Genomic DNA, 14,377 nt, shown 5'->3' with positions numbered 1-14,377 from the left:
AAGTTTTCACTTGTGTTTTTCTTACCTTCCTTCCTTATGTTGTGATCCAAAGTCCTTTTAAGGCTTGAAATTTATCTCAGCTGTCATCATAGTGCTCTGCCATTGGAGATCAAAGGCAATATGATCGGGCCACAGCTGGAGGTGAAACCGGGTGGGATGAGTCCTGTGCCTGGAGTGCCTTGTTGGATGGTTACAGGCTCTTCAGGAGGGACGGGCACGGCAGGAGAGGTGCAGGGGTGGCACTGTACGTAATAGAAGGGGTAGAATGGATGGAGCTCACAGCTGGCAATGGTGCAGTTGAGAGCCTCTGGATAAGGATCAAGGGACAAACAAATAATGCAGATGCCATCGTGGGAGTCTATAGACCTCCTGGCCAGGACAATGATGAATTAATCTTTGAGGAACTAAGGGGCTCTTCGAAGTCAACTGACCTTGTCCTTATGGGAGACTTCAGCTTGCCAAAAAATTAACTGGGAACATAACACAGCTGTACAACCCAAGCAAGAAGATTCCTAAAACACTTGGATCACAACGTTACGGAACAGGTCCTAAGGGAGCCAGCTAGGAAAAATGCCCTCCTTGGTCTCCCAGTTGTCAAAAGAGTGGATCTTGTGAGCAACTGGAGATTGGCAGCCATCTTGTCCACAGTGACCACGAAGCAATCAAGTTTAAAATCTCTGTTGACAAAAGGAAAAGTGCCAAAATCTGAACTCTGCATCTGAGGAGAGCAGACATCAGACTGCTCAGGGAATTAGTGAGTAAGATCCCCATGGAAAGCATTTTTGCAAGTGCTGGGGTCCAGCAGTGCTGGTCACTTTTTTTAATCACCTCCTAAGAGCTCAAGAGCAGGCAATTCCCAAATGTCAAAAGTCAAGCAGACAAGGCAGAAGACCAGCTTGACTGAACAGGAATCTTCTCTTGGAAATAAGGTAAAAAAGGAAGGTGTATGGCCAGTGGAAGCAAGGTCAGGTGACATGGGAAAAACACAGATCTGCTGTTGGCCACTGTAGGGAGAAAATTCATGTGGCCTAACTCAGCTGGAGTTGAAGCCAGCCAGAACTGCGGGGGACAATAAACCATTTTCTCAAATATATTAATGGCAACAGGCAGTGTAAAAACAACATTGTCCCATTACAGGATGAGGATGATCTCCTCACAAAGCAGGACAGAGACAAGGCAGAGGTGTTTAACACATTCTTTGCCTCTGTCTTCAAAAAAGATGATGGACCAAGGGTGCCCTGAGCTGGAGGACCATGACTGCGAGAATGATCAACTCCCAATTAACCCTGAAATTGTGCAGGATCTGCTTCTCCAGCTGGATCCCTATAAATCTATAGGGCCTAATGGGATTCATCCAGGAATCATCAAAGAGCCGGATGATGTCCTCACAGAACCTCTCTTGATGATTTTTGAGCAGTCTTGGGAATCCAGAGACATCCCAGCTGACTGGAAGGTGGTGTACGCTGTCTGAACTTTCAAGAAGGGCAAGAAGGAGGACCCTGTAAACTACAGGCCTGTCAGTCTCACTTCAGTGCCTGATAAAGTTACAGAGAAGATTATTCTGGGAGGTTTTGAAAAACACCTGAAAGACAACACAGTCACTGGTCACAGCCAGCACAGCTTCACGAGAGGAAAGTTCTGCTTATCAAAACTGATTTTCTTTTATGACAAGGTAACCCAACTGGTTGATCAAGGGAAGCCACTTGATGTGATGTTTTTGGATTTCAGTAAAGCTTTCCATGCTGTCTCTCTCAGTGTCCTTCTGCACAAGATGTCCAGCTCACAGCTGGATAAGCACATCATGTGGGGGGTGAGCAACTGGCTCATGGGTTGGGCACAAAGGGTTACAGTGAATGGGGTGACATCAGACTGGAGGTCTGTCACTAGTGGGGTTCCACAGGGCTCCAGCCTCGGCCCTCTGCTCTTCAACAGCTTCATCAATGACTTGGACCCAGGACTGGGAGGGACACTAAGCAAGTTCACAGATGATACAAAATTGGCAGGAGCTGTTGACTCCCTTGAAGGCAGGGAGGCCCTGCAGAGAGACCTCAACAAATCAGAGGGCTGGGAAATCCCCAAACATATAAAGTTCAACAAGGGAAATTGCTGGATTCTACACCTGGAATGGGGCAGCCCTGGATGTACAGGCAGACTGGGGAATGAGAGGCTGGAGAGCAGTGCCAGGGAAAGGGACCTGGGGGTCCTGGTCCATGGCAGGTTGAACATGAGCCAGCAGTGCCCTGGCAGCCAGGAGGGCCAAGCGTGTCCTGGGGGGCATCAGACACAGCATCACCAGCCAGGCAAGGGAGGGGATTGTCCTGCTCTGCTCTGCACTGGGGCAGCCTCACCTCGAGTGCTGGGGGCAGCTTTGGGTGCCACAATATAAAAAAGATATTAAACTATTGGAGAGTGTCCAAAGGAGGACCGTGAGGATGGTGGCTGAGGTCACTTGGTCTGTTCAGTCTGGAGGAGACTGAGGAGAGATGTCTGGAGCCTACAACTTACTCATGAGAGGAAGAGGAAGGTCAGGCACTGATCTCTTTTCTGTGGTGACCAGTGACAGGACCTGAGGGAATGGCTTGAGGTTGTGCCAGGAGTCATTTAGGTTGGAAAAGGTTCTTCACCCAGAGGGTGGTTGAGCACTGGAACAGCTGCCCAGGGAAGTGGTCACAGCACCAAGCCTGACAGAGCTCAAGGAGAATTTGGACAATACTCACAGGCACACGGTGTGACTCCTGGGGATGGTCCTGTGCAGGGCCAGGAGTTGGACTCAATGGTCCTTGTGGGTCCCTTCCAACTCAGCAGATTCCGTGATTCTGTGATATGAACGTAAGGAGTGAGACATTGGGATGTCTCTTCCCAGATGGACACGATACCATTGCCAATCATGATTACAGGAGGCTTGACAACAGCTGAATAAATTTTACTTTAGCGATTCTCTGGGAGTAAGGGATTTTAAGGAGTCTAAACTGACATTGCAATTAGGACTTCTTAACCTCAGGCAAAAGTGCCTTTCTCTTGTACTCAGCTTATAGGTACAAAAGTTATTAACATATGTGGACTCTGAAGCTGTAAGAACATGAGTGAGTTCAGAGCTTACGTATTAGTGTCTGTGTATGTATTAATAATAGGTAATATGTCTCACACTGAAGAGCAGTGTGGGTGTGTGTGGTTAAAAATTACCACTCTTTTGAGTTGAGGTCCTATTTTGAACATCACAGCTTTTGCCTTCGTGTTCACACCCTCACTGGAGGTATTCTAGAGCTTTAGTTTGCTGGTTCATCTGCTTAGAAACATGCATGTACTCTTAAACACACATCACACACATGCACATACCTATGTCTTTTTTAGTTGTTTGTTTTACTTCATCTTGGATGTTTAAGATGGATAATTTCTGGACTCTGTTTAAATGGCCACACAGAGAGTTGAACTGGTGCTATTGAGCCAGGGAGTGACCTTCCGGAAAAAGACAGGGAGGGAGGAAGAAACAAACAGCTGCAGATCTTCAGCAAATAAATAATAGTGTGTGATGAGAGCCTGAAGGATGCGGCTTGACTCCTCTTGATTTAACTTAAATTATATCTTTGCTAGTAAATTAAATAAGGCTGGGACTGTTTTTGTAACATAAAGACCAACCAGCATGAAAGGATCTGCATTCCTGTCATTTAACTCTGCCTCACTTAAAGCTGACAGCATGTACACTATTAACATGAACTGAGGATGATTTCTGAATACTGAGCCCTAGCTGGGATGGTCTAAGAAAGTACTAATTATTGGGGTTTTTTAATTATGGGTTGTATAGGGGATTGTATTTTGGTATGTGGAAACGTTCACTGGAACACATATCTAGCAGTAGATTTTCTTCAGATTTTGACCTTCTGCTCATCCCCTGTCTGCTTAGAGGAAGGAAATAATAGTAGAAAATAATTAAAAATGCTGGAGACAGTTCTTGGTGTTTTAGAGCTCAGGAAATTATTGGACATTTCTGGCTCACCATTATACTTTTCTGCTTATAACAGCACATCACAAATAAGAGCCAGATTTAACATCCAGCCATGTTTTCCATGCACCATTTCCAGGTTTCTGCATTAATGTCAGAAATGCAGTGTATGTCTTCAAACAAATGAGAAATAAATAGGAGACATATTAAAAAAAAAAAGGTTTTTTTAAAAATAATTCTATCCTCAGCTGTCTAAGACAACTGATGGAGGTCACACAGCTCTGCTCTTTTCTTCTGGGATATGGCCCATTGTTTTTTACAGGGGATTATGCTTTTAGTTTGAAATAGGCTTTGTATGGTCATCAATTAGTTTTTGTCTGGAAGTTCAGGCTGAATTGCATTTCATGAAGATAATGATTAAAAAGAAGAGAACAGGTATCATTTTTCTCTTCTTTCAAAGTCCTGCAGTGTCCTGGCATTTGGAGTATTGTCATTGATCTCACTGTCATTGCCTAGTGCTGATAGTAAAGTTATTTTTTCCAAAGCTTATCCAGCTTAGCAGGAACCAGCAGTTCAGCGAGGGAAACCTAAATCGACCACAAGGGAGAAGCACTAAAATAAATAATCAACACTGACAATAAAAGTCAAAGGTGTAGAGGAAGGAGGCATTCTGTTTCTCATCCTTCAGCAGCCAGCTCCTCAGATGAACATAAGACTGCATAAATAGTTATAGAAAGATGTTTTAAATCACAAAAAGATACTTTAAGCAAGTGCTTCTATTGAAAAGAAAAATAAATGTAGCCGGTAAATGATTCTAATGAATCTTAAGTCAGAAGCAATCCTTATTTGAGAACAGTTTCTTCAAAATAAGAGTTTAACATGGTGTCAGGCAATTGATCTTTTCTTATTCCTGGAAATATATATCAGAAGTATAGTTTCAGATATTTGTAGCCTCATCCACTTCTGACTGTGATTTGCCAAATAAATTGGGTGCTTCTAGAAGAGATTAAAACTGATGCACAAGTTTCAGGTAACTTTGAGCACAAAAATATATGTTATGGACAAGGTAATTGGTAACAGAAAGATCTTCACTTCTCACAAGAAACCAAAGGCCTGACTACTGAGGTAGGTTAACACTGGACAAGTACTTAGACTAATGGGTCTTGAATAGTATCAGATTAACATTTAATCATTTAGTAAGACCTTACTATATATTGTTTTGTTCCCTTTTTCTTAATCTTTTTTAGTAAGTCATAATAGCTTTCCTGAAGTTTTGACAATAAATCCAGAATTTGGATAGCTCCATATTTGCATAGTTCCGTATTATCAGAGTTAAACAGGCCTTCTTGACAAAGTGCGGTTAAAGAGTACAGCTTTTAAATAGATTTAAATGTGTTTATACTCCTGAACTAGACAAAGAAATTGGCATCAGTGGAAATGTAAGATGCAGCCCTTCATTAGAGACAGTGAACCAGTCCTCTGGAAGTTTGAAAGATTGAAATATAGAAAAAAAATCGATAGAGAAGACAAAGTTGTGTCTGAGCATTCAGTCTAAAATGTGCTCAATAACTTCAGCTTTCGTGTAGTTTAGTGGGAAATCAAGTTTACTAGGGCACTCTGGAGAATCAAGACTTTGAAGGATTGACCTTCTCATGCTAAGTCAAGTATTTATACTCATGTAAATTCAGTTTGAAAAAAGAGTGTGCACATGTCTTGATGAAACCCACTGTTAAAGTTTACTGCTGAATGGGAATGAAGAGCTGATCAATGCACAAGCACTATGGGATTTTATGCTGTTTGAAATATACAAAGAAACTTTTGATAGTGTTTTAGAAATCTTTCAGAACAAAATGTGTGTGGCAGGGTTGAGGAAATGACAGAGGGGCAGATATTTCATTACTGTTTCCCTTCACTGCTCTTCTGACACTGCAGATCTGTACAGAATTGTTCTCATTCCATTTTTGTGTACTCAGGGAAGGACAGAATAAGGATGGGACAGGGATAATAGAGGCTAGGATGTAAGAATATCAAATATGTAGTACCTGTTGCCGAGTTCCTTCTCTCCTTTACTGGTAGAAACTTGTCTTCATGCAGATGTGTGAAAGGAAATGTAAAAGCTTATAATTGCTGAAGCTAAAAAAATATATATTATTAAAATTGCTTTTGATGAATTACCATCTCAGATAAAAACTGTTAAGTTTATACAACTGTCCATCCTCCTGTAACTGATCTTGTGGTATTGGTTACTGTTCAGCAGGAAATAAGATGGTCTACAGCTAGCAACCTTAAAAAAATCATAGACTATAACAGTGGAAACCATGTTCAGATCATAACAACTGAGTTTTATTTAGACTATATTCAATTAACTGCACTCAGAGATCTATCAAACCTTTTTTTAACATGTCTAAAGGAGATAATATGATTTTCATGGATAAAGGAGGCCCTCTAAGGCTCAAAATTCCCTCTTGTTGAAAGATGACAAAAGAAGAAACTGGTCAAAAAGAAGAAAACACTTGGAGACCTTTCCATGCAACAAGAGTGGGAAGTCACCCCAGTTTCTACTCTTTATTTTAATAGGTGGAATCCCCTCTGTTTTTCCCTCAGAAGTAAGGCAAATGGTATAAATTCTGCCTCTACTGCAAGACGGATGTAAATATACTTATTTTAGTCTTCGTATTGCTGCAGGAAGTCAAACATTCTGCACAGCCACCAGCAATAGTGTAGAGAGACATAATGTAGGAAACAAAAAATGTAGACCTCACTTTCCATGGATTGTCCAACTGCTAGATTTTTTTTCCTTTTATCTTACTGATCTTCAATAGGAACTAACTTTTTTAATGTGTATCATAAATTATTTTCCTGTATCTCAACATACTTCTTCTGCATCCTGGTTGTGTAGGGTCACAAGTGCTTTTCTCTTAACTTCATTGCTTAAAATAGTGAACTCAAGGAAGCTTCAGTCCCATGAAAAAAATGCTAGTCCTGTTTGCCTGCTTTGTAATACACTGAAGGGAAGCAGGAGTTAGAATTCTTCAGCCACAGATCAGAGGATTTCCTTTAAGTATTCTAATTCCAGAGGAAGAAACATATTTTTTACTGCTAAAATTGGGAATTAATTAATTAAATACCCAGTTTGCTTTCTTCCAGTTTGTTTTGGGTTTGATGGGGTTTTTTGATGTATTTTGTTTGGTTGGTCTGTTTGGGAGTAGGGGTTTTTTCTGTTTTCTTATTAGTCTTCACAGAGAACAAAGAGGAAGAACGCATTAGGTATTTCCTGAGCTGCTTCAGTAACTGAAGGAACTTTGTAGCTCTCAATATCTATCAAGTTACTTTTGTTTTATTCAATTAAAGGTGAAATATTTTTACAGCTTTCAAGGGGTTACGTAAGGCAATGAATTGCTGGTTTGTCAGTGCTCTCTTTTAAAACTGTCAACCACTCGCATGCACATAAAGAAGCTGAAATTAAACAATCACTATAAAGGGAAAATCTCACCTCAGACGTGACAAGATACCACAGAAATCTGTAACTGCAATATCAGGAAATGACCTTCAAGTCTATTGCTTTATTTCTGGAAAAACAGCTCATATTTATGTCATCTGGCTTTGTATCATTAAAACTGATACACATCTGTTCCATAGCTAATTACCTGGAAAGGCCAATTAAAAAGAGTAGCATAAAATGGCATATTTAGTATATACCAGCAGTGTAGCAAGGAAGTAGTAACTAATCATAGGTACATCTTAAAATTAAATTAGGGAGCACCTTAGTATATTAAAACCCAGCTCATCCTTACATGTCGCCATTTAACACTGTTTTTAGTTATTTTTTTCCTGCCAGTTCTCCTTTGGTTTTTCATTTTCCCTTTTCATTAGAGACCTCTCCATCAAATTCCATTCTCATTTGTACCAGTGTAAATCTGAAATAAATCCCTAACGTTTAATTGCATTATTCTTGATTTACTTTAGTGAGCCTGAGAACAGAATATGACCCTTTTTCTTTAGCAGTTACCAAACTGTCCTTCTTAATTTTGAAAACACACTGAATCAAGCTTGGGTAGAAAAAACTCTCCAAAGTTCTAATAGACTAAGTTTTCTTGTTAGGAAGAGACATCCATTAAAGAAGATAGTGTTCTGCCTTCCTACTTTGTAGGAAGGTGCTGCACTGAAAGGCCTGGGATTTTAAATTACCTGCCAAACAGAATTTAACTCTGAATGCCTCAAAAGTAACCTGATCCTGCTGCAGGAGGAAAAAGAAGCAGTTGCTTTTATGTGGTATCTTCCCGACAATGATCACTTAGGAAGACTTTGTGCTGTACCTGCAGTCAGCTGTGTGGTTTGTTGGGAACAAGGTACAGTGGCACCCCAAGATTTCTTTGGTGACTCCTGCCCAACAGCACCATGAGTCCCAGCAAAACATCATGGCTGTGGCTGTGCTATGGTCACCCACACCACCCCTCAGCAGCATGAAATATCCTTTGTGATTGAAAGGAAGTAAAAATGGGGTATTATGGGAACAGAAAATCAAATGCAGTGTTTATATTCAGAAGAAACGTCATAAAGAAATATTATTTAGCTTTTGGGCTGTCAATGAAAATATAGACTGTAACTCATTTTCATTGATTCTCCTCTCATTTTCCTGAAAAGTTTCTATATAAGTTGCTGTACCTTCTAGCCCTCCTTCCAAGCAGATTGTAACTCTTGTCAGTAAAGAAAAATAAATCAGTATATTTGGCAGATAAAATTTTCGGTAGGGAATAATCTTTTTTAGGAAAGCTTTTTCTTTTCACTGACTCTAGGAAGGAGTGTCCCTATTTTTCTGAAAGCTATTCCCTTTGATATTATCTCAGAGTAGTCACCCAAAATCTGAGCCTTACCTGACATTCATTTGCTTGAAAATACAGATTTTTTTAAAGCATTTTTCATCCCTAGAGATATCATAATAATACAGGAATTGTTTTATCTGGCCTAGAATACAACTGTTTATTTTCTCTGTTTATTAGCAGTTCTTAAAGCAGGCACCCAAGATCCTAGTGGAAATTGGTTACGACTTCTTAAGGCTCCTGTACCCAAAGCTCTTAAGAGTTTAAATAAAAATGTTGCTTCTATCTGAACCATCAAAATAAACTACTCAAGCAGAAATTATGGCACTTGAAATAGAAGGTCATTATTTTGAGAGTCCTGCATAAGCATGACAAAATTTTATCCTAAATAATTTTTTAAACTAAAGTTTCTGTCAACTCTGCCACATATTTTCCCATGGCATAGAGTATGTTACCAAATTCCTACACAGAGCTAGGAAGGAAGAGCATTGGACAGATTGGTTAGTGGATCATCAGGTCTTTATGTGACAAATCTGATAATCAACCATTTTAGACAGGAGCTATTTCATCCTCTTCATTGCTAAGAGTAGTGGCCATTATTTATGTCTTTGAGAACACTCATCACTTACAAATTTAAAAGAGGGATTAATTCCTCTGATTTTTGCTGCTGCTGAACTGTGCTTTTCTATTCCTGTAACAACTACAGGGAGTGGGGTCTAGTATGAGAGGTCAAAATTGCAGGATATTGTTAGACCTTTTTATTAACGATTTATTGTAGTACCCTTCATATTCTAAAAGTTTATTTTGTTATTGCTGTTGTAGCGACGTCCAAGCAGATGGCCAGCAATGAAATTCAGAAGAGGATCTGGACATCCTGCCTATGCTGAGGTGGAACCAGTTGGAGAAAAGGAAGGGTTCATCGTATCAGAGCAGTGCTAAAATTTCTGGGACAGAACACCAGTACTGGCCTACAGGTGTAAGACATTTATTTTTCCTCTCTTTAAAGAAAAGGAGCCCTAAGCTGCTGTAGCCTGATAGAAAGAAGATTCTGGATAAACTTTGTCCAAGAAGAAAAACTATCTAAGATACCAGATTACTACTGCACAGTAGTTTTGTTAGTGGACTGAGACACAATGGTTCATGCAGAACACTTGTCAGTGGACACCTACAGTGTCAGAACTATGGCACAAGTGCCATGTTATTTGCTTTAGGTATGGGGATGCACAGTAATCAGAAATATAATAAAGCTTTGGTGCGCAAGGGTATCGCCCTTTGGTTCAAGTCTTCTTCTCTGTTATCTCAACGACTGAGGGAAAAATCTGTACCATGTCAGTGCAAAGGGCACTGATCAGTGTTCACAGGTGATTGAGAAAAGTATCTTAAGACAGGTAAAGAAGCAAAAAAGGATTTTTCCAACATTTATATAGGCAGATGTGAAATACACACACTTTTCAATTCTAAATAACCTACCAACCTAACTGAGTAAGTCACAACATAAATGCTTTCCAGGAGTAATACAATGTTTCTTGTACATTGCTGATTACTAGCCTGCTAAACAACGCATGATACACAGATTGGTAAGAACTGAAGACAACAGAGAATTTTCACAACGGTGAAATTATTTCATGGGAGTTCACAATGACGTTGGGCTGATTTTCAGTTTCAATGTTCTCTAAGAAATTAATTATCAGGTTTGTTTTAAGGTGTATCTTTCATTTCTCAGCAGTAGGTTGAAGTAAAGGCAACAGATCCTTTTAGCTGCCAGAGAGCTTATGGACCATTTCTTAGGCAATGGGGTAAGAAAAAAAAGATTTAAAATAAATGGATTTCTATTCTTTGCCATTTCATTGTGAGTCCTTACTGAGAAGCACCATAGACTTCAATGCACCCCTTCCAGAGATTCAGATTCAAGTGTTATTGAACCCTGCTGATTCATACAGTGGTTTCGTTTAATGCACATAGTAGTTGCATAAATATATATATAAATATATTTTTTTTTATAGCTAACACAAGGCGGGTTCTTGTGACTGTTAAGACAGCATTTTTGTCATCCAGACAAAGGAAATTAATTGCATTACTGCATATTTCCACTGAGTTGTAAAATAATCCTTAAAATTAGAATATTTTTATGTTATGTAGGGAAGGTGGTTCATGTAGCTGCAGTGCCATAAACTTTCTGCCTATTGGAACCATTCTTTCTGTAAAATCGACCCTTTCCCTCCCTGCATAGGGAAAGACAACACTATAAATTCACGCCATCAAAAAAAGTTACTCCTTTCAGGGAAGGGGTTAATATACAAGGAAACCCAGAGCTTCCCTGAGGAGTGGAAACCTAAATGCTTTGATGATCTGGGCCTGACCTATTGAAATGTAAAATTCAGGTACTGCATGTACATTTCATAGTAGTCATCGACTATCAATTTTTTTACATACTGTGCAAGGCACTTGAATGATTTTAAAGTGAGCTATACAACATTTGTGGGTTTGGATTTTGAGCAATTTTAAAGTTGTAGATACCACCTTAATAGTACAGTTACTTATATTTCTTGTTGATGCTTGTATGGCCTAAATTTGATTACTTAATGCTGATAAAAAGAAGAAAGCAAACATGATTTTTGTTATTTTGTTCAGTAAATACTACAATAATGTATTTTCTGTATTCTTTTATTTTGGGTAACACACTTTTATTTTCATTTGGTTTAAATCATCTAGCATGAGATTGAGACTGTTCAAAAACTACCTGGTATTAATCTGAAGGTACTAACAAACACATTGTCTTGAAGCCTGGTGAAAAACCTGCAGCAAGTAGTCATTTCAATTTGTGTGGGTCTGCTGAGCCCTTTTTCTAATAGGCTGGGGTTAAATTGCAGGCTGTTAATTCTGATAGCAATAACCAAATGTATGCACATATATATGGTGACACCCATTTTTATTAAATAAAAAGGTATCAGTGCACATCGTTTAGGAATGTAATTGGTGTGCAATAATTATCCTCAGTGTTTCTGGGAATCCTGGAAGTCATCAGCTAGGGTTCATTGGCCAAAAGAAGCAATTGTAGAGCTTCTGGAATACTGTTTGAAATAATTTTTATTTCAGAGCACATCTTTTCAAGTTATACTAAGAAATTTACAAAAATCTACATAGCACTGCAATAAGTTCAAGGGATATTTCATATAAGAAGATTTATATTATTATGAATTTACAGTTCTGCTCTTCATCTGATTCGCTCATATTTTTACCCAGGTATGTAATACATGTCACAAAATGGACCTGACAGAGTATTTGTAATATCATAAGACAAATATGACAACAATTTTAAAATCTGGTATTTTGATTACTTTTGGTTTAAGGCCCTCTTTCACAGCTGAAGGATGTTTGTTAGTATTTGCAGACTAACTTACATGTTATACTCCTTCATAAAACAAAATCAATTTTTTTTTATTCTTTGTCCACCTCACGTACTTTGGTGGCAGATTTCACTGGTCTGTGGGGAGCACCATAGTATAGTTCTTCAGATTTTTACCATGATGTTATATACATTGGATTATAACATGAGGAGTTGCTGGGTTTATTTAATAAGATTGATAGGCATATGCTTATGTCTGATAAGGACTGCTATCTGAAGAGAAAACCTCCTGCGTACTAATGGATGTATAGTGTCTCATTAGTGTCTGCTTTGATATATTCTGTGGTATGTTCTATTTATCCCAGTAGGCAAAAGTTAATTAAGTAATCTGTTGCTGTTTTGTAATTCCATCTGGTTTTCTATTTTTTAATAATTAAAATTGCCACATTAAAAATTATACAAACATTAATCTAGAGGTGTGATAAAATATTGAGATTAACTGAGAATCCTGATCTTATATTTTTATAAAGCAGCAGGTTAAATTGATCCAGACCAAAAAAATGTCATGTAACCCTCTCTCAGAAATCCAGCTGAAATGTTAGTCAACAATTCATAAATTTCCATCCAAGTGTCTGAAACAGTGGCTTCACTAGCATTCCCAGTGGTCCTTCATTTGAATCTAACTCAGAAAAATGCTTGTTTACAGTCGTTTATCCCAACAGTTATTTTAACTCTTAAACTTTCCTATAAATGTATGTATCTAATACTATTTAATTATTGCAAGATCTCTCGCTTTTTTTTCTCATTATTTTCCATTTTAGCATCAACTGTTCCATAATGCCTAACATTCAGTGCTCTGCTTCAGCTCCTCCTATTCCACAAAGAAATAGGAAAATTTGAACTCTCAGGACTCAAAGCACATTACTAAGTAGCTTTTAAATCTCATTAAGACGAAACACTAAATCAGATATTTATATGTGTGTGATATATATATATGTATATCACACACAGAAATTGTTGAAGAAAGACCCTAGCATTTCCAAAATTGTATTCATATACTAAGAAATTGTGGAATTGCTGAAGAAGTAGAATTTCATTCCCATGTGCTTTATTATAACGTGATCTTATGTAATTGCTTTCTCTGTTTCTCAGTGCATCCTATGGTGTATTGGAGTAAGAAAAGACAGATTCTTCACAAGAAACAGCTGTTCCATATTTTTTCTCCTCCTTGCTCAAATTTTGTTGCACTTTATTGCATACCATCCAAAGCCTATTCAGAAGACTTTGTTTCTCATGGACTTTTCTTCCTTACCCATCAGCATTATACTTGAGGGATGTATATACCTTGATTTATTTCTGCTCTGAGTATTCCTGTGAAGGGAGTCAATTTTCCAGAGAACACCATCTGAAACAGTTCTTTTTCTTATAATTGCCCTTCTCATTCTCTACAGCTTCTGCTGCAAATGATATAGATGTCTTGAAAGTAACAACCTACTTCAATGTAACATTATAATTTAGCTTCAGATCAAGCTCATCTTTACAACTAATACGTGTGCTGGAATTCTGGGAGAAAAGATAATACATCACTGTATTTTACAAAATTTTGGAAGCCAAATTAAATTTTCACAAGCTGAACAGAATATTTGACTTTGCAAACTTCACCATTTTTCTTGGTCAACAGAGTTCAAACCATAAAAACTCACTACACGAATACCTGAGACATCTGAGTAGTCAAGCCATATTAGTTTGCCATCCAAATGTGGAAGCAATGAAAAAGGAAGGGGTGAGCATGGAAGAGATATTTTCTGTAAAGTGAAAAGAGTTCCAAGGAAAACAAGAGAATATGTCTATGTTCTATTAGAGAACCTCTTGGATAAGCAAAAGAAACTGTAAATTGTAACATAAATCATTTCATTTGTATAGAATCTCTAAACAAGGTTCTGCAAGCAGTTGTCAGGAGCTGGCAGATATTCACAAAGTAGGTGGGTAACTAGAGCATTCAGAGTACCCCATGTTGTATCGTGTTCCAATTCACAGATCATCAAAGGGAATTTTGACTTTGAGTGCGTACAGTGGAGAAAGCAATGGCTGTGTTATTATTTTCTGATGCCAAGCAATGAAGCTTTGTATAAAGACAAGATCTGACATTCACCTAGAAGATGTCTCAGCTGGACAAAGTCAAAGTGCCTATGACCACAGTATTAGCCATTAGGACAGGAGCTGGAATAGAGCACAAATTTGGCTCAGATCAATATTTTTGATCTTGGGGAA

General features: G+C 38.4%; 1 protein-coding gene across 1 annotated transcript in view; it reads left to right on the top strand.

Moving 5' to 3' along the window:
* The window catches only part of PLXDC2 (plexin domain containing 2), a 264,431-nt gene extending 250,685 nt beyond the window's left edge, over positions 1 to 13,746 (top strand). Inside the window, exon 14 of the mRNA XM_069006678.1 lies at positions 9,583 to 13,746. Coding sequence (XP_068862779.1) covers positions 9,583 to 9,699 — 117 coding nt within the window. The 3' untranslated portion in view covers positions 9,700 to 13,746. The remainder of the gene's footprint in view (positions 1 to 9,582) is intronic.
* The last annotated feature ends 631 nt before the right edge of the window (positions 13,747 to 14,377 follow it).

Source organism: Aphelocoma coerulescens, chromosome 2, assembly GCF_041296385.1.
Source record: "Aphelocoma coerulescens isolate FSJ_1873_10779 chromosome 2, UR_Acoe_1.0, whole genome shotgun sequence".
NCBI lineage: Eukaryota > Metazoa > Chordata > Aves > Passeriformes > Corvidae > Aphelocoma > Aphelocoma coerulescens.
Note: the sequence above shows the minus strand (reverse complement) of the source record. Positions and strands in the feature narration are given on the sequence as shown.